The 19,188-nt window shown below is 42.3% G+C and overlaps 2 protein-coding genes across 5 annotated transcripts in view; one reads left to right on the top strand and one right to left on the bottom strand.

The window, feature by feature from the left end:
- ntn1a (netrin 1a) overlaps positions 1-13,185 on the top strand; it is a 249,427-nt gene extending 236,242 nt beyond the window's left edge. For all 4 annotated transcript variants that reach the window (XM_039740676.1, XM_039740677.1, XM_039740674.1 and 1 more), the window contains exon 7: positions 5,652-13,185. In XM_039740676.1, coding sequence (XP_039596610.1) covers positions 5,652-5,980 — 329 coding nt within the window. In that variant the 3' untranslated portion in view covers positions 5,981-13,185. The remainder of the gene's footprint in view (positions 1-5,651) is intronic.
- A 2,582-nt stretch (positions 13,186-15,767) lies between these two features.
- Positions 15,768-19,188, bottom strand: part of stx8 (syntaxin 8) — a 145,404-nt gene continuing 141,983 nt past the window's right edge. Inside the window, exon 8 of the mRNA XM_039739869.1 lies at positions 15,768-16,359. Within this exon, the coding sequence (XP_039595803.1) occupies positions 16,292-16,359 (68 nt within the window). The 3' untranslated portion in view covers positions 15,768-16,291. The remainder of the gene's footprint in view (positions 16,360-19,188) is intronic.

The raw sequence follows: 19,188 nt of genomic DNA, 5'->3' as shown, positions 1-19,188 counted from the left end.
TAAAATATGTTTTCTCCTTCAATTTGCCCAGAGCAAGATGAGCCACGCCGCCCCCTCAGCGGCCTACAGAACGCTCTGCCATGGAGATTTTTGTCTCAATGTACAGAAACCGGCAGATTACACGTTACCCACCGATGGATTGTGAAGGAAACAGAATTAGATATAGGCCAGTAAGCGGTTTCAGTTAATAACATGCCAACAATAGGCCAGCTCCGAAAGGGGAATATTTTGAGATTTTAGAATATCTAATCTTTATGATATTTTTATTTTATTCAGATTAATTTGCTCTGCAAAGGATTTGTAATCACAACCTAGCCTAACCACAGCCAGATGTCACTCATTCCTATGGCCTTTCACCTCAGCGCCACCCCTGATAGTGTTTCCATGTAAATAGTGAGGTGACGACTGTGTTGACATCCCACACTTTGCCAACCTCTTAACCATATCCTTCTCTCCTATTTAAATGTTTCTCACTTGCCAGTGCGCATGCTGTTGTGCCAAACCAAGCAGGCCAGATGATGACAGGTGACCTCAGTCGATGCCTTTGCCAATGCAGCTAATCAGAATCACATGCAGCCAGCACCATTTGCTACCTCATGTACAAACCTGATGAGCTGCGCTTTTCTCTCATTCTACATTTACTGGCTTAAATTTGGTACTGCTGACTTTTCTTTTTTCCTCTTGTGTGGTAGTACAGAAATTCATTTATCAAATAAATGACCCTTTATTCCAATGACAGGTTAATGGTGCAGTGGAGGCCTACCCTGACAGCATTGGATGCAATTTCTGCACCAAATTAGATTCTGGTCATGCAGATGCCTACATTTAGTCATAATGGGGCAATGCAGATTTTCCAGTTAACCCAGCATGCATATGTTTGGGATTTGGGAGGAAGCTTGAATTCCTAAAGTAAGCTCCTGAGGATTTAATCATCTTCTTTTTTCGGCTGCTCCTGTTAGGGGTTGCCACAGCAGATCATCTTCTTCTATACCTTCCTGTCCTTGTCACCTTGCTCTGTTACACCCATCACCTGCATGTCTTCTCTCACCTCATCCAAAAACCTTCTCTTAGGCCTTCCTCTTTTCCTCTTCCCTGGCAGCTCTATCCTTAGCATCCTTCTCCCAATATACCCAGCATCTCTCCTCTGCACATGTCCAAACCAACACAATCTCTCCTCTCTGACTTTGTCTCCAAACCGGCCAAGCAGAGCCGACCTTCTAATATCCTCATGTCTAATCCTGTTCAGCCTCATCACACCCAATGCACATAATATTGTATTTACTTAGAGTTTGTTCCTCCTGTGCCAAACAATCACCATCGGGCTCGGTCAGCAGCAGCCTTGGTTTTGTCCCATGCCAAGTTGATTGCATGATGGGTCTTCGAGAAAAGTGCGCCGCCATTTCTTCCTCAGTCTCCTCTTGCTTCGGTTTACCATGCACTGGCATCCGCAAGCGTGGCCACATTTGGTAGGCATTCTTGGGGTATGTGGAGAAATGTGGCCTACAAATGGAAACTGGCGTTCAGTGACAATATCGGCTAGAGGGCGAGTGGCAGTTCAATGATATACTTCATCATTGCTGGCGTGGTCTTGGTATGAGATCCGAAGGAGGCACCACCGCTGGAACACGTTCAGGTGTTTTGCGATGGTTGCAGTCGCCATGTTTCACTGGCACAAATAGTTGAGAAGGTCCTGATTCCACACAAACCATTAACTGGGATTTGAACCAAGTCTCCTGGTGTTCTGAGACAGTAGCACTAACCACTGTACCACCATGCTATTACATATGCCATTTCAAGGACACTGACAATAATAATATAGTACATGCCAAACAAGAAGATCTCTCTTGATATTTTGTTGGTCTGCAGCTCATTCCACACATTTTTCTAAAAGCTTCATGCGCACGGCTGTTTCCCCCACCCCAGTTTTCCTCCTTTATTGCGCTGCCATATGTCATGGCAGGCCTGAAATAATGTTATATGGGCCTCTGTCATGACAAGCACGGGCAATAGTGGCCACCTCTGAGGCCATTATGAATTGTACAAAAAAAAGAAAAGCAATTGAAGAAGAACAACAGCATCATACACCCTAACCCTTAACCACCAGACCCCCCTCCTGGCACCAGTTCTGGGTCTAATGAAATATGGCTGGTCCGCCACCTCACTTGTGATCAGCTGCTTAACATTTCTCACTGACAGACCAGAACTTTCTTTCAAGGCCTCCCATCTTCAAAATTTATTTGCCTTGGGCCTTTAATTGCTCTCTTCGTCAGTGACACACCAAATGTGTGTTTTGTGCACGGTTTCACAGCAATTTCTTTCTCTTGTTTCCATCTTTTGCTTTCAAAAGCACCAGCATGTTTGGCACTTGGCGCTCTTCTCTTTTCTTGGCTGAGTGAGGAACAGCAGTTTCTACGGTAACCTTCTCTGCTGCGGTCAAACATTAATCAGGTTTGCTTGCTGGGGGGCATGGTGGAGGGGAGGAAAAGTTTGGCCTTTTTTTTTTTCTTTCTTCTCTCCCCCTGATCTACAGGCTAAGGTTTGATTCCCTTAGCTGGGATATCTATGGCAACTGTTTCTGTGACAGGGAATATGCTGGCCAGCAGAACAGGAGGGTCAAAGTTCAGGGCTGGCAGAAGAAAGCTTTAAGAATCGAGCAGGTCAGCAATTGAAATGCATGCCATCTGAAGCTCCTGAATGTACGGGAAGCGTCTGTCACCATCGGACTGCACCGCCAGGGCAGTGGTGGATCCCTCTATTCCTCTCTCGTCACACACCCAAAGCCTTTTCACTCGTATGTCAGTCAGTCATTGTCCAACCCGCTATATCCTAACACAGGGTCACGGGGTTCTGCTGGAGCCAATCCCAGCCAGCACAGGGCGTAAGGCAGGAACAAACCCCCGGTCAGGGCACACACACACACCAAGCACAATTTAGGATTGCCAATGCACCTAACCTGCATGTCTTTTGACTGTGGGAGGAAACCCACGCAGACACGGGGAGAACATGCAAAGTCCACGCAGGGAGGACCTGGGAAGCAAACCCGAGTCCCCTTACTGCGAGGCAGCAGCACTACCACAGCACCACCGTGCCGCCCTTCACTCGCATGTTCTCCCCATATTTGCTCATATTGTGTCACTTGTACAGAGTGCAGTAAAAGCCTTACTTGCGCAACATAGTATGGCAGCCTTAACCTTAAAATGTTTGCGTTTCTTCTCGGAAATAACTACAGTGGCATGCAAAAGTTTGGTCACCTAAACTTTGAAAATGTCTGTTACTGTGAATGGTCAAGTGAGCAGAGGATGAACTGCTCACCAAAAGGCATAAAAGTTAAAGATGACACATTTCTTTAATATTCCAAGCAAGGTTACACTTTTGTTTCCATCATTCACAGGTACAAAATACTGTACCATAATAGACATATAAAAAAATACTTTTTAAAAACCACACTTATATTAAGTTAAAAAGTGTACTAAAAACTAAAAAATAAGTCTCTCCTACATCACTCGTAAAATAAAAGCGTGGGAGCTTTTACTAAGATTTTAAGAAATACAGTAATTCTCGTGGATGCGCCTCTTCATTGGAAAGAAACACAAGTTTTCCTTGATGGCAACACAAATTAGATGATCTACAAATCTCCGACTTAAAGTTTAAATCTAAACAATATATTCGATCTCTTTTCACTGTTCCATTATTTCACCGTGTAAAAATTTCCGTTTGTGAGCGCTAACGTGGTCTTTACTATAATTTTTTGAAGTTTAGTACTTATCGTACGTTAATACGTTATCTCTAACCTGCTCTGCATGTGTGTCACACCAACGTTTTTAAATTCTTTACGACGTTCCACTTTGTCATCTCCTCTTTGTCTTTTATTTCCGGCCCTGGGCATGGTTAAATCTCTTGGCACAAAGTCTCGTCTTGCGGGACATGAAAGTATCTCTCTGAGAAAGTCACGCCTCATCCCAGGATTTTTTTTATTATAATAGAGAGATGTGAAATATATTTGTCTTTAGTTTCTAGTTTGTCCAACCCTGATAAAAGGGTAGAGTGGCCCTGAGAGACGATCGTGTGAATATTCACAAGCAGTAGTTCAATTCTTGGATATTTTGGATATATTGACCCTCTGGACTTTATTACTTACATGTTTTTTAGGGTTGTGTACCTAATCCGTTTTACTTTAAAAAATGTTTATAACAATGTTTAAAATGTTGGAAGCCTTTGTGCTCATATTAATAACGTTAAATAATTTTGTGATTATGTAGGATGGGTGAACTCATTTTTTGATGAAAAGATTTTGGATGAGTGACCTGCCTGGTCCCCAATTTGTATTTTGGGTCATACAACAAGTACCCAGTTCTGAACATCCTGACATTATCAGTGGTTCTGTTCACTCCTCCCTTTGATACTAAGAGCACCGTTGCAGTCTTCCAGGTCATAATGTGAGGGTCCTCTCGGACAAGTTCTTCAGTGTGTGTGTGTGTGCTGGTGATGCCCACCCCAGGATTGAGCCTCTTCAATGAACTTCGGTTTGGCTTTCTCAGAGGCCCAGCAACTACCAGCGCTTTCACCAGCAGTGGTGATGAGTGAAGTGATTTGTGCAGAATTCAGTTCACAATGAAACTCGGTGTTTCGCTCACCTTGAGAATTTACGCTATTGACAAAGGACGAAAGATGTTTGGTCCCGTCTAGAAGCCTTTTACATGCTTTAATCCCTACTGCATGTCTTTCATTTCGTATTTAAATAAAGATCTTTAGTGGAAACTAAAAAAACAAACTGGAAGTATGCCTAACCTCAATTAGAGGAGGCTGAGAAGTAACAAGGATGGGGAGAGGCAATTTTTGTGTATTTAGTTCCCATTTTTCAAAAACGTACTGGAGTCCTACATGGTGGTAATAATTCTTTACATTTATCTATTTGCTTTTCTTACTACTCAAAGCACCTCTGTGACTGGGGAACCACTTCAACCACCACTAATGTGTACCATCAAATGCCATGACGAAATGGCAGCCATTATTGCACCAGAATGCTCACAACACATTAGCTTTTAGGTGGTGTAAGACAGTTAACCAATTAGATACAATTTAGCCTGGACATTAGGGTACAACCTACTCTTTACGAAGGATGCTAAGGGATCTTTAATGGACATAGAGAGCTGGGACCTCGATTTTACGTGTCATTTGAAGGATGGTGCCATTTTTACAGCACAATGTCCCTGTCCTTGCACTGAGATTCACATTCAGACTACAGGGTAAGTGCCCCCTGTTGGCCTCACCAACACCACTTCCAGCAGCAACCCAAGCTTTTCCAAGATGTTCTTCCATCCGGCTTCAGGTGGATTATCTCAAAAGCATAAAAAGATTGACTTTACCAGTGTGGAATGAATTACATCCGTTTGTAAGTTTGTCAAGCAGTTTCCGTTTTTTAATTAAATATTTGGAGAGAAAACAAAGAGAGAATAAAAATGGAGGGCTTTGGGGGGAAAAAATGCAGAAAAGAAAAAGGAGTGTTTCTTTTAACATTATTGGTGATGGATGCCATCACATTACTTTGATCTTTTGAAAGGTCTCACTTTTACAGCAGCTGTGCACTTTCCTTGTCTTCTGTTCTGAATCAGCTTAGTGTGCTTCGTGTTTTTAACTCTGCTCCCTTGCAGCCCTACAGGTGCACGTCCTAAAAGCAGACAAAGCTGGCGAGTGGTGGAAGTTCACAGTGAACGTCATCTCAGTCTACAAGCAAGGGGATAACCGGATACGACGAGGAGACCAGTTTCTCTGGGTGAGGTCCAAGGACGTGGCTTGCAAATGTCCCAAAATCAAACCTGGCAAGAAATACCTTCTTCTGGGCAATGACGAGGACTCCCCAGACCAGAGCGGAGTTGTGGCAGACAAGGGAAGCTTGGTGATCCAGTGGAGGGACACGTGGGCTCGGAGGCTACGGAAGTTCCAGCAGAGGGAGAAAAAGGGAAAGTGCAAGAAGGCGTAAGGTGCAGAGGAGCGTGGTATATTAAAAAAAAAATATATATATATATGACTAAATGAACTGGGAGAACAAGAACGTCTGGGGAGGCAGAGGGTTAAGGGAAGAAAGACTGAGCACTGCTGCTTTTAGTAGAGGCACGAGGAGTTTAGTCCGACTTTAGCAAGTCTGTGAAGGAGCTCACTTTGTGGTTTGAATTTTCTTTCAACTTTTTACTTTTGGATTTGCCAAGTTTGCACCTAATATTTCAAATATATAGTCTTGTGTATGTGTGTGTGCATGCGTGCGTGCGTGTGTGTTGGTATGTGTGCGTGTGTGTGTGCGCGCTCATGTGTGTAAGGATTCCATATGTTTTGAACAGGAATTTTAGTTTGGCCACCAAATTTAGTTACTGTTGTGATTTTTTTTTGAAATTCCAGAAGCCATTTGAATCCGGCATGCAATAAGGGAAGATGGCTTAGGTGCCTGCAACATATTTCAAAATTACTGTTTAATTTTTTTTTTGAATGAATGAACACCTGATCACAGCAGCTCGATCTTTTTTTGTTTTCTCTTTATTGGTATTTTATATATAAATATATATACATATATTTTTATTTCTTTTTTTTTTTTTTAAAGGGGGTGTCTTAACACTTTTGCAATGTATAGTAAAACAAATTAATAATTCCACTTCTGTTGTAATTCCTGTGTTCAGCATTGTAGTCGAACTCAGTAGTGTGTCCAGTATTGCTTTTTTTAAGAAGAAAAAATGCAAAAGACAAGCCTCTCCGGGGGAAAATATTGTGAAATGGCTTCTGTGGACAATACCTCAAGATATTCTGCTCCACTTTATGCTAGGTTCTTATAAGTGCCATAAAGAAAACTGGGTCATGCGGTCAAGAAATGGTCTTCCTCCTTGGGTTCAGTGCCACCTAGTGGCTGCATGGTGTAATTATACACAGAACTCTTTCTTTGAGTTCAGGCTTAGCCGAGACATGATTGATTGTCCCTTTTGGAACTCACTGGCATATGTAAGTCAATGCCTACACTTATTGACAGCTTTACAAATACAAACTGAATGGTGAAGATGGGTCAAGCATAACATTCACAGAACCGATCTGCTGACAATCAGGAAAAGCATCCACCCACTAGCCATATTTGTACCCTCACAGAAAGGCTCAGCCCGAGAAAGCTTGCGTTTCTCAGATGCTGGGAATCAGGCTTGAAACCTGGCGTGTTTTTCACCCCATAAAAAGGAAGCTGCTGTACCATTGAAAACAAGCAGACAGCCACAGCTACATCTGTGAGGTTCGTATTTCTCAAGAAGCTACCAATGTTAATGTTCTCAGAAAAGGTCCACTCATTAACCGGTGCGAGGCCGCTAAGGCAGTCAAAGGCTAGAAAAAGTACAGACATCTGTCATACAAGGTGGGGCTTCGTAAATTTCCTTCAATTCACCTTCACGTGTGGCTATAGATGAAGACACCTGTAAGTAAAGCTGTCCAGGAGGAGTCTTTTTTTTGCACACCCATGGTGAATGTCATCTTTGATCTTGATGTCCAACAGTGAACTCCCACAGTATATGCTCAAGCAGTGTTTCTTAAACTATTTTTTTATTATCCTCAAGACCCAATCTGTGACGACCATCAGTTTTGGTCCCTCTTTGAGAATCACCAACCACGGTCATAGCAGATTAGTGTCGATTGCTTGACCTGCCTGAGGTGATCCACCGCCAGACACTTCACAAAATATTCGAAAGCCTTTCCCATTGAATACGACAGTGACGCACGACCCAAAAGGAGGCAACCTGCGACCCAAAATCAGTCAAGCCCCATAGTTTAAGAACCAAAGCCCTAAAGGATCAATTCGTCACACATCCTGAAATGTTAAGAAGCTCCACCTCAAGGGTGACCAACTAACCAAGGCTCTCTAAAAGCTGAGGATGCTCTAAAAATCGATGCCATTGGCATAAAAGCCCACACCGTAAAAACTGAACACATCATTTCAGATAGGACATACCCATCAATCATTTCCAAGGAGCACAACATGCTATAGCTGATAGTTTTAAGATCACTGTGTTGTCACTTGTGTGTATATACACTGATGAGCCAAAACTTACGGACCACCTGTTTAATATGCTGTTGCTCATGTGCCGACCTGCCAAGTTCTGGACTCCAGAAGACCTCTGAAGGTGTTGCAAAGATATCAGCAGCAGATCCTCTAACTCCTGTAAATTGTAATGTGGAGTTCCAAAACATTCCACAGATGCTGCACTGGAGATTTAGGAGGCCTTGAACTCTTCATCATGTTCCTCAAACCATTCTCAATACAGTTCACAGTGTGTGGCTGGACGCATTATTCTGCTGAAAAACGGCATTTCCATCTGGGAATATGGCTGCCATAAAGGGGTCTCCAGCGATGTATAGGTAGCTGACGTCCACCTCAATGCCTGGACCCAGGGTTTCCCTAACAGAACATTGCCAAAGGCATCACCCTCCCTCCACCGCCTAACTCCCACAGTGCATCCTGGTGCCATCTCTTCTCCATGTAAATGACAAACATGAAAATGTGATTCTTTGAACCAAGTGACCTTCTTCCTTTAATCCGAGGTCCAGTTACAATGTCTGCGTGCCCATTGTAGGTGCTTTAGATAATGAACGGGGGCTAGCATGGACACTCTGACTGGCCTGCGGCTATACAGTCCCATATCCTTATGGTTCAATGTTCAGTGTCTCATGACACATAACTCCCATAACCATCAATAAAATGATCTGCGATATGTGCCCGAGTAGGCCTTCTTTTGGTACGTACCTGATGGGATAGCCTTCATTGACCTCTGGAATCAATGAATCCTGGCCACCCAAGGCCATGTTGCCAGTTTGTGGGTTATTTTTTTTTTTTTCTCTCTCTCAGACCAATGACTCACCATTGCTGATCTACACCACCACTTGGTATTTGGGAAATGCTCCGACTGTAACAATTTGCACCTTGTCAACGTCCTTCAGGTCTTTACATCAACCACGCACTCCTCATATCAGCTTACCATCTATTACATCCCTGATCTTGACATGCGGCTGTTATTAAGAGATACATAACATCACTTGCTTCCTACAGGAGTGTTGGTGATGCTTTGGCTCATCAGTGTATAAATGTATGGACATTTTTAAAGTAGAATGCAATACAAGATGCATCTCCTCATAGATGAGTAAATGCCTAACAGGCAGGCCTACCAATCACATACCATGACCCACCTTCCCTTGTATACTCCGGTCAGTACCCTAATGATGTCCAGGCTGTCATCATTGTCACATAAAGGGTCATCAAACAGTTTTGGAAATCATTTTCTTTGTTTTAGGTGAGGCTCAGAGGTCTTAAGGCAGGACACACACACTCACACACAAAAGGCACATACAATCATTTTTCGAATTTTGTCAGGTTAAGCTTCTAGGAAAACTCTCTTAATGGTTGACATGACTTTTCCCAAAAGTTGTGTGCTCTAGAGCTCTTGCAGATAGAGGCCCTTGCTTTCACCATCTACATCTGATTCACCGTGTGACGCGTGTAGCAAAGCTGCATGGCTTAATCTAAGCCAGCTAACGTATACCGCTGAGCCTACATTTAAATGTTGTACTTTCTATTTCAATAAACTTTTCTGCAGTGCCTTCGCCCACCCCCTCTCTGCCTCATACCCAGCAACAGAAGAGCCAACAAGAGTCCAGGGGGCTGCTTTCAAGCTCTCAGAGCGTCTGGAAATGCTTTCTGCTCACAAGAACAATTCTCCAGCCTTCAACGCCTGTGTGGGCCGCATTTTTAAGAAAATGTATTTCTCCCAGGCAAGGGCAGTCTTTTGGGTCGTACTTATTTATTTATTTTTGTTTCTCCTTGAAATGTAGTGCCAGGCGTTGTTATTTTAACTGAAACTACTGGCATATTTTCACAACCAATGTAATAAGTAAAAACAAAGTCTTTTGTCTGTTCAGCCATTAGCTTCTACAGTAAAAGACTGGGTCAGCACATAAAGGACATGTTTATCTTCCATCCACCCAGTAAGAACCATCACAACTCTGACAGCACCCACCACTCCGGCTCTTGCCACCCACTTTGAGGGGGTCCTCCAGTCTGAAAGTCTGAGCTAATCCATACTTGACATGTACTCCAAAAGCACATCTCAGCACAATGGGTCAATATATTAAGAACCAAAAGACTGTGCAAAAAATACCTTAAGATTAACATTCATGTGGATCAGGGGTGTCAAACCCGGACCTGGGGTCCCGGTTTTCATTCTGGACACTCTCTCAATTAGCAACCACTCATGGCTGCTAACAACCTGCTTGCTCTATCTTCGCTCAAACATTTCAAGATTCAGTAGTAAAGAGAGCCAAAAGATCTTTGCTCACTTTCAGGAATAGGCCACCCATTTCTCTGCTAGAGGCCAAATCGTATTGTTAATAAAAACCTGTCGTTTGATTCTATAGCTTGTTGGTTCTCGAGTTCACCCACATGAGACATTTCCACAGCAGCTCATTTTTATTTTTCTGAATACATCCCCTCAAACATGTTTTTTTTTTGTGAATCAGAATGGATCAATAGTTCTCAGACATTCACTTTGTTCTTTTAAAATATTTTATCAAAACAGATGTTGTATAATGGTCATGTAGGCAGGCCTATCAATGGGACAGTGCTAGTTAGTCTCCTATATAAGGATCTTCAGTTATATAGATCACTTAAATCTTCATATGGATCATATATATTGATGATCAGTGAGCTGGTCATCTACATGTATGCAGGCCTACCAGTGGGATTGAGTTAGCTGGTCATCAATGTGTAGATCATCAGATACACACATCACATGGATCAGTTACATAGATAGCCAGCTACAGCGATCATCAGTTAGTTGGTCATCTACATGTAGGCAAGCCTAAGGAAGGGATTTAGTGATCTGGTCACCTACATATACATCACTTATACTATCATATAGATCAGCAGTTAGCCACTCACATAGATCAACTTAGCTCATCATATAGATCAGTTATAGATCATTAAATAGATCATAAGTTGGCTGGTCATCTACATATAGGCAGGCCTACAAATGGGATTGAGGTTACTGGCCATCTATACATAGATCATCATATGGATCAGTTATGGATTATTGCATAGGTCACCAGTTATCTGGTCATCTACATATAGGCAGGCCTATAGATGGGGTTGAGGCTGTTGGTCATCTACATATAGATCATCCATTTAAATCAGTTTAATTCATCATTTAAACCACACTATGGATCAGTTATGGATTACTGTATAGATAATCAGTTACATAAATTCATCAGTTAGCTGGTCATCAAAATGAAGTGCGGCCTACCAATGGGATTGAGGTTGCTGGTCATCTACACAAAGATCACCAGTTATAGGTCATGCAGATGATCAGTTCTGTAGATCATTGCTTAGCTGGTCATCTACATTTAGGTAGGGATTACAAATGGGAAGGAATTAGCTGGTCAGCTGTTGGCTTTCCTTTTCATCATTTAGATCATCATATGGATCAGTTATATAGATCATCAGTTAGAGGGTCATATACATAAAGGTAAGCCTGTAGATGCGATTGATTTAGCTAGTCACCTATATATAGATCTCCAGTTATATAGATCATCACATAGATCAGCAGCTAGCCAGTCACTTAGATCAATGAAGCTCATCATGGAAATCAGCCATAGGTCATTATATCGATCATCATTTAGCTGGTCATCTACATACAAATAGACCTGGAGATGGGGACAAGTAAACTGGTCATCACTATATAGATTGTCCGTTACAAATATTACTTAGATCAGTTTAGCTCATCATTTAGATCATCATATGGATTATTAGACAGATAATCAGTTAAATAGATCATCAGTTAGCTAGTCATCTACATATAGGCAAGCACACTTGAATTGAGGCTGCTGGCCATCTAAATATAGTTCATCATTTAAATCAATTTAGTTCATCATTTAGATCATTGTATAAATCGGATACAGTAAAGATCATTATGTAGATGATCAGTCATACAGAACTTTAGCCTCATGGATTCCACGTTCAAGGTTCAAATCCATCACCAGGTCCTGAGGAATTTGCATCTTCTCCCCAACAGGTATTCCAGTTTCCCTTCCCCACAGCTGAAGACATGCTGTGTTATGTTAACTGGCTTGCGTAACAAGCTTGATACCCACCTCGTGCCTAATGCTACCCAAAAAGGCTTTGGTTCTCCAATGACACTGAACTGGATTAAACACATTTGAGAACATCACATTAGCAATGAGGAAACATTCATTTGAGCAGAGTGCATTGTGAGAGAAAAAATGGGGAAAAAAAAGAAAAACCTCCTTTTTACAATATGGGTGGCTTTATAGGGCGATTCCAAATCATGAAAAAAAAAAACACCAGCATTCTAATGGGATAATAATTTAAAATAACCCCTCTGCCCACCCAGCACACCAAACTAAACACAAATTCATCCATTCATTTGCAGAGCACATATGGCAGTGAGGGAGGATTACCGTGACAAAGTTGGGAAGAACTAAAAGCCGTAAATGTGGGCAGAATGTCCAGCAGGTTTAAAACTTCCATTGTCTCCATTCGCCCGTCTGCACCGTCATCTCCACGTCAGGTACAACCAGCAGTTTAACCCGCATGGGACCAGCCGGTGAAGCAACTGCCCAAGCCGCATGGACCCCCTTCTTGCCGCCATGACTCCAGTAGCACCGTTAGCTGCTTCTGTGTGACTGCTTAACGTTAAGGAAGACAAAGCAAATCCTTTGTATTTATACCGGGGACATGTAGAGATATTTGGGGTGGGTGGGTTCTTCTAATTTATATAGATGTGGTGCCGCTGCAGGAAAGAGTCTCGACCTTTCATTTCCTCTAATAAAAAGTATTTCCAATGAACTAATCTTTGTTTTGATACACAGACCTGTATGACGTTTTCTTTTCTGTTCATACATTGAATTGTAAATGTTTAGTTGTGGCCTGTGCATAATTCTGCAATGTTTCTTTACAATGCATACTAATATATTATGGTTATTATATATGAATATATTTAATGACACATGAAACATTGTGGGTTTGTTTTGTCTTTGTTTTTGTTTTATAGATGGCTATGGTTAAATGAGGAAAAAGATAAATAAACTGTAACTACTGAGCACCTACCTGGTAGAACTAAATTCAAAATTCAGTTTAATAAACGCCTGTAAACTTCATCTTGTGTTGTCCATTCTGTGGGGAGCGGTGGGCATGATGGCTGAAATGCCCGAGCCACACTGAGCAGCTCTGATGATGGAAGGATGAGGGCTTCCAAGATTCTTCTGAACAGTGGATTAGAAGGGGTTTCTCCAGGAGCCACTAGGGTGGGGGTACCCAACTCTGGTCCTGCAGGCACCGCGGTGACTTCAGGTTTTCATTCCAACCAATTTTGTAACTTGAAGGCCTGGCAGATGACGAGACTTGGTATTCTGTGGCTTGTTAGTGCTTTCATGCTTCCAAGATAAACCTTTTTCGTTTCCTGAGGACTTTATCCAAATGTTTTATGACTTGTAACAGATTTGTACCTCTTGGTCTTTCCTTTCTCCCTCACTGTGTTAACAGATACTTCATGATGCACCAGTTTAAATGGAAAGCATGTTATCTGGACAGCTGGCGGCTCCTTTGTTATTTGCACTTCATTATTAACTGATGGCTGCTTAAGAAAACGGCCAACAATTAAAACCAAAATGCAGCATTTTAAAACCAAAATAGGCAATTGAGGGTCCTGAATTGTTACAAGCAAGTTAACTAAAACTAAGCCAACTAAACATACTGCTTTAGTAGTAAATATACAGGTTCTAATTAAGGAACTGCGGCTCTCCAGGACCGGAGCTGGGCACCCCTGCCACAGGTAAACTCATATCAAAAAGGTAGTCATTTTGGCCTTGTTCAAAAGAGGTGTCTACACCACTGGAATTCAGATTAGTGTGAGTTGGTCCAGGGGTTCAAACAATAGAACAAGGTTCAGAAGATGCATTGTAATATCAGTTCTGCAGTGCCCTCTATAATGTTTGGGACAAAGACACATTTTTCCTTGACTTACCCCTCTGCTTCACAGTTTAAAATCACAAGTCAAACAGTTCAGACATTGTGATTAATGTGCACATTGCACACTTTCATTTAAGGGCATTTGCATACATTTCAGTCACACAATGCTTTTTTTTTTACATGTTCCCCCTGTTTTAATGCACCATAATGTTTGGGACATCTCATAGCAATGGCAGGTCTATTTAGGCCGTCATATTTAGGACTTTGTCGCATATCCCTTGTATGCAAAGGCTGCTTGAAATCAACAACTCATAGACATCACCAGGTACTGAGGATCTTCTCTGGTGATGCTCTGCCAAGCCTCTAATGAAGCCAAATTATGAAGAGAATTAGTTCAGTGGATTGAGACGGCTATTTTAGAATGAGTTCATCAAGAACATGGGGACACAGTTGGAAACTTGTTAAGGGTAAATTTGTTCACACAGAGAACCACAGATCAAGTACAGGTAGACCTTCACTAATCCCCCTCGCTATAATCTGGTTCCTTCACTAATCCACCATTATTGTTGGATCAGCAGTAAGGAGGAGTGGGATGGTCCTCCATGAACTCTCAATTGCACATTTCACACCACATCTCTCTTTATGGCTGCCTCCCTGGTGTGCCATGCCATACACCACATTGAACCCATAAGGGTTGAGTGGGGGACCCCCTGTGAAGTCACAATTGCTTCAATAAGGGGGAGGGGTCCCACGTGACGTCCACAGCACATAGAAGCATTAAGGGGTGGAGCACCACCGCATCACTCTTCATAGCCGCCTCCCAGATGCACTGCATCGAAGCAATGGGGTGGTGGTCCCCCGTGATCACGTCAAAGCAGAGGAAGTGGGGAGCATCAAGTTCAACTTACATCAAACCAGTAAGGGCCTGACAGTTACTTCCAGTACCAAAAATACCAAAATGCTGGTTCCATAATTTGGGGTTTTTCAGTACCTTTCCCATACAGTACATTACTTTGTTAAAATTTCACTTGCTTTTTCATTTAATGTTTGTTTCCTTTATTGTATTGATTTACACGTTTACGTAATAGGTAGAAGTGATTCTACTGTGACCCGGCATTTTCATTCATGCTGCCCACCTCAGGTCCCATTGGTGCCAGATTAGAAAAGGTCTAGGTGTAATGCAGTAGACAACTGGACTTTAGGGACCTTTAAAACTTGAGTTTGTTTGGTTTTTTTTGAAGGAATTAAGTTGATAGAATTGGCAAGCAAGTTTGGCCAAATGGTCAGTTCTTATCAAAATTGTCCTAATGTTATGTTCTACACCATTCGATACTTCTATTATTATAACAGACAACTCAGTAAGTGGGCCCTAAATCCATCCATTTACTTTTTAACCTGCCTTTCCAGTTCCTCACAGCATGGCACAAAGTTGGAACAATCCACAAATGACCCTACTGATGCAAACACCCATAGTGGACCAGTTTAGAACCTAACACACGTGTTTTGTGATGTGAGTTGAGTACATGGAGGAAACATGCTGTGAGGCAGCAATGGGTACCCACTGTGCCACCATGCAGTCCCTGAACCCTTCAAGTACATTTTAAAGAGCAGGTGAAGGGAAGCAAGCAGTCATGGCTACTATGGGGTGGGGTTCTGGAATGGAACATGACCACCATGTTAGAACACTTTTAGAAGAAGTCCCATCAGTATCACAAAATGCCATGGCCACTCCCCTCGAAATGCACAAAAGAGCACTTCAAATATACCATTCTTTCTGTTAGGCCTTAATTTATTACCAGTTAGACAAATGTCATTCATGAGTACCCCCTGCAGTATGGCTAAGTGAACCTGTAAGTAATCAAACACTGCATGTCCACATCATCATTTGGCTTAAATTCTGTAACCAGTACAATTCATTACATTTTCCACTTTGATCCACCTCCTCCTTTCAGCCACGAGATGCTGTGTATTCCTCAACATCCACAAAGTCACCTTATATTTGCAAAAATGAGGCTGATGTTGATCCTCATATGGAAGTTCATGAAGGGTCACATTCAAAAATTGGAGTTAAACCCAAAGAGAATCAGAGGGCTTCTCTTGCAATTCTCCAAGATGCACTGCACACGCCGGTTGTGTTTTCATTCTTCAATTTGTTTCTGAATGTTTACTCTCCTTTTCAAAGAAGGAGGATTAATTTGCAAATTAGAAGGTTGGAGGAGGAGGAGAAGCGCTGGCATACGCACCGTATCTTCAGTCCGGGCAAGCCAGGCAAAGGATGCATCCCAAAAACAACATCTAGCTGGTCGGCCACACTGCCACCACGACAATGGCTATCAACAGCAGAATGATGACAACCAGCATTCCTGAAAAGAGGAGCAGAAACAAGGAAATCAAATCGAAGGCAAGTTAGATGATGACCACAAAAATGCACATGTTAAGAAACGCTCCTGGAGTACCGCATGCAGTCTTGGTTTCTGTAATTCAAAAAAGACAAAGCAGCGCTAGACGAAAGTCCCGAGAAGAGTGACTGTGCCAAATTTTCGGTCTGAAATGTATGAGCTGTGAGGGGTGACTAAAGTAGCAAGCGGAGTTCAAGAGATGACATGACTCAAACTTTTTATTTTATTATTACAAATTAAATTCTTAAAGAACAAAGGAACAAAAAAGTAAAGGGGTACATTTCACACAAATGATAGGAAGTTTTCTTCACACAGAGAATCATTAACACATGGAATAGATGACCAAACAGTGTGGCAGAGAGTATAACTTTAGGGCTCGGCAAGGAGACTGCTTGTCACTCTTACGTGTTTGCTGTCAGGCAGGTGGTTGTAAAAAAGGCATTTATAAAATATGCACTACTTTTAGGAGAAAGCAAATTGAAATAACCTCATCCTTTGTTAGGTAAAAATCCTATACAGTGCTGTTTTCCAACTGCCAGTCAACAAACCATTACAATATTTTTATCAGCCCGTGAAAATTAGTGAATTCCCCCAGGCTACTTTTTGTTTAGCCATTTGAACACTTTTCATATTAAATTTTGAACGAAAAATTACACAGTTTTCTGTGTAGACATACAAAACTCCAAGCAGGATCCAAACTCCCAGGCCATGCTCTTCGATCAAATGTTAGTAAACCCAGACACTCAAAACTTCCATGGATATCCTATCTCCAATCCAATGTTAGTAAACCTAAACACAGTAAACATCCAGGAGGAAACCCTTTCTCTGATCTAATGTTAATAAATCTAAACACTCGAAACTCCCAAGGGGTTCCCTTGTCTTGGATCTATTATTGGTTAATCTAAAAACTCAAAACTTCCAGGAGAAACCCTTGCTCGGATCGACTCTTAGTAAATTTAGACACTCGAAGCTCCCAGGGGGATCCCAACCTCCGATCTAATTAATGTTAGATTGGAGAACGTGGTACATCTGGGAGATTTGAGTGTTTAGATTTACCAAGTCAAGACAAGTTGAGGAGCATGCACTGGTACCGTGTGTTGCCACACACACTACACGACAAAACAACTCAGAATCCCAGTTGGCAACCCCCAAGGCACACATGGCAGTCCAGTCCTACCATTCGGAAATGACCCTCTATCTGCCGCAACCAGGTATTACGTGGGCGACCCCTTGGCCTGGTCCAGCCACTCGGGTCCCCAACAATGAGGATCTTATGAGCTGGATCACCCTCAAGGAAACGCGCCACTTGGCCGTAGTGCCGTAACTGACACTCCCTCACAATGCAGGTAATGTGCCTCATTTGAGACAACATGAGCAATCACTCATATGACACAAAGTCAAATCAATGGTACCCAAGGATTTTCTGGAGAGACACAGTACCAAAGGAGTCCAGCCTTCGTCTCAGGTCACTGGAAAGCATCCATGTCTCGCAACCATATAGCAAGACAGGAAGCACCAGGACTCTAAAGACTTGGACCTTCGTCCTTTTGCATAGATATTGGGAGTGCTAGACACCCTTTTCCAGCGTCTTCATGACCCCCCCCCATGCTCTCCCAATCTGTGTACTGACTTCAAAGGAAGAGTCACCAGAGACATGAAAGTCACTACCAAGGTAAGTAAACCTCTCAACAAGGTCAACACTCTCTCCTCAAACAGACACACTGCTGATGGCTGTGCCCATGAGGTCATTAAAGGCCTGGATCTTGGTTTTTATCCAGGACACTCGCAAGCCCAGACATTCAGACTCCTCACTCAGTCTCTCGAGCGCCCCGATCAGAGCCTCCATTGACTCCGCGAAGATCACAGCATCGTCAGCAAAGTCAAGATCAATGAATCTTTCTTCACCAACAGATGCCCCACAGCCATTGGACCCCACGACCTTGCCCAACACTAAGTCCATACAAGCATTAAAACAGAGTAGGAGCAGAACACACCCCTGACGAACCCCAGAATCAACTGGGAAAACCCAGAGGTCCTGCTTCCACTCTGCATAGCACACACAGTACCAGTGCACAGGCCAGCCAGGATATCCAGCAACCTCGAGGGGATCCTGCGAAACCCTCAGTATGTCCCACTGGGCAGCTCGATCAACTGAGTCAACGCTTTAAGAACATCGACAAAGGCTTTGCAGCCTTAAATTTATCAATATTACTAAATCTTGACACTACAAATAGATCATACAAACAGATTAACCCTAAATTCTAAGTATTTGATCATACATGAAACTCGACAATTACAAACTGGAACTTATAAAACTTGAAGTTGACGTGAAAATGTTTTTATATGTGAACAACTTCCTATCAGGGACCAACTGATGAAGGTATGAGATTTACAAGAAAAATAAACAAATAAAAAAGCACATTAGATCGAGCTAACATTAAGTTTGAAAACTGAAGGACAAAACAGACAAGTAAAATGTAAATTACACCTACATATTGAAATTGCCCACCAGAAGAGCAATGCATTAGAACTATTCAGAGCAGGCAGAAGACAAACCACTAAATTAAATTTTTATAAAAACAAATACATGCACTGCAGTGACTTTGCTGCAGACAAGAAAATGACACACCCACAGTTTGTCTCATTATTTCCAATATCACTTAATTAAAATGTGACATTCTCTTCACTGGTCGGGCGCTGTTAATCACCAATTATGCCCATGTGTTCACTGTATAAGAACAGACGTCTTTAAAAAGTAATGAGCTAGGGCTACATCTGTTCTACCAGAGGACA

This window comes from Polypterus senegalus, chromosome 17, assembly GCF_016835505.1.
Source record: "Polypterus senegalus isolate Bchr_013 chromosome 17, ASM1683550v1, whole genome shotgun sequence".
Classification (NCBI taxonomy): Eukaryota; Metazoa; Chordata; class Cladistia; order Polypteriformes; family Polypteridae; genus Polypterus; species Polypterus senegalus.
The sequence above is the reverse complement of the archived record's forward strand: the minus strand, read 5'-3'. Positions and strand labels throughout refer to the sequence as shown.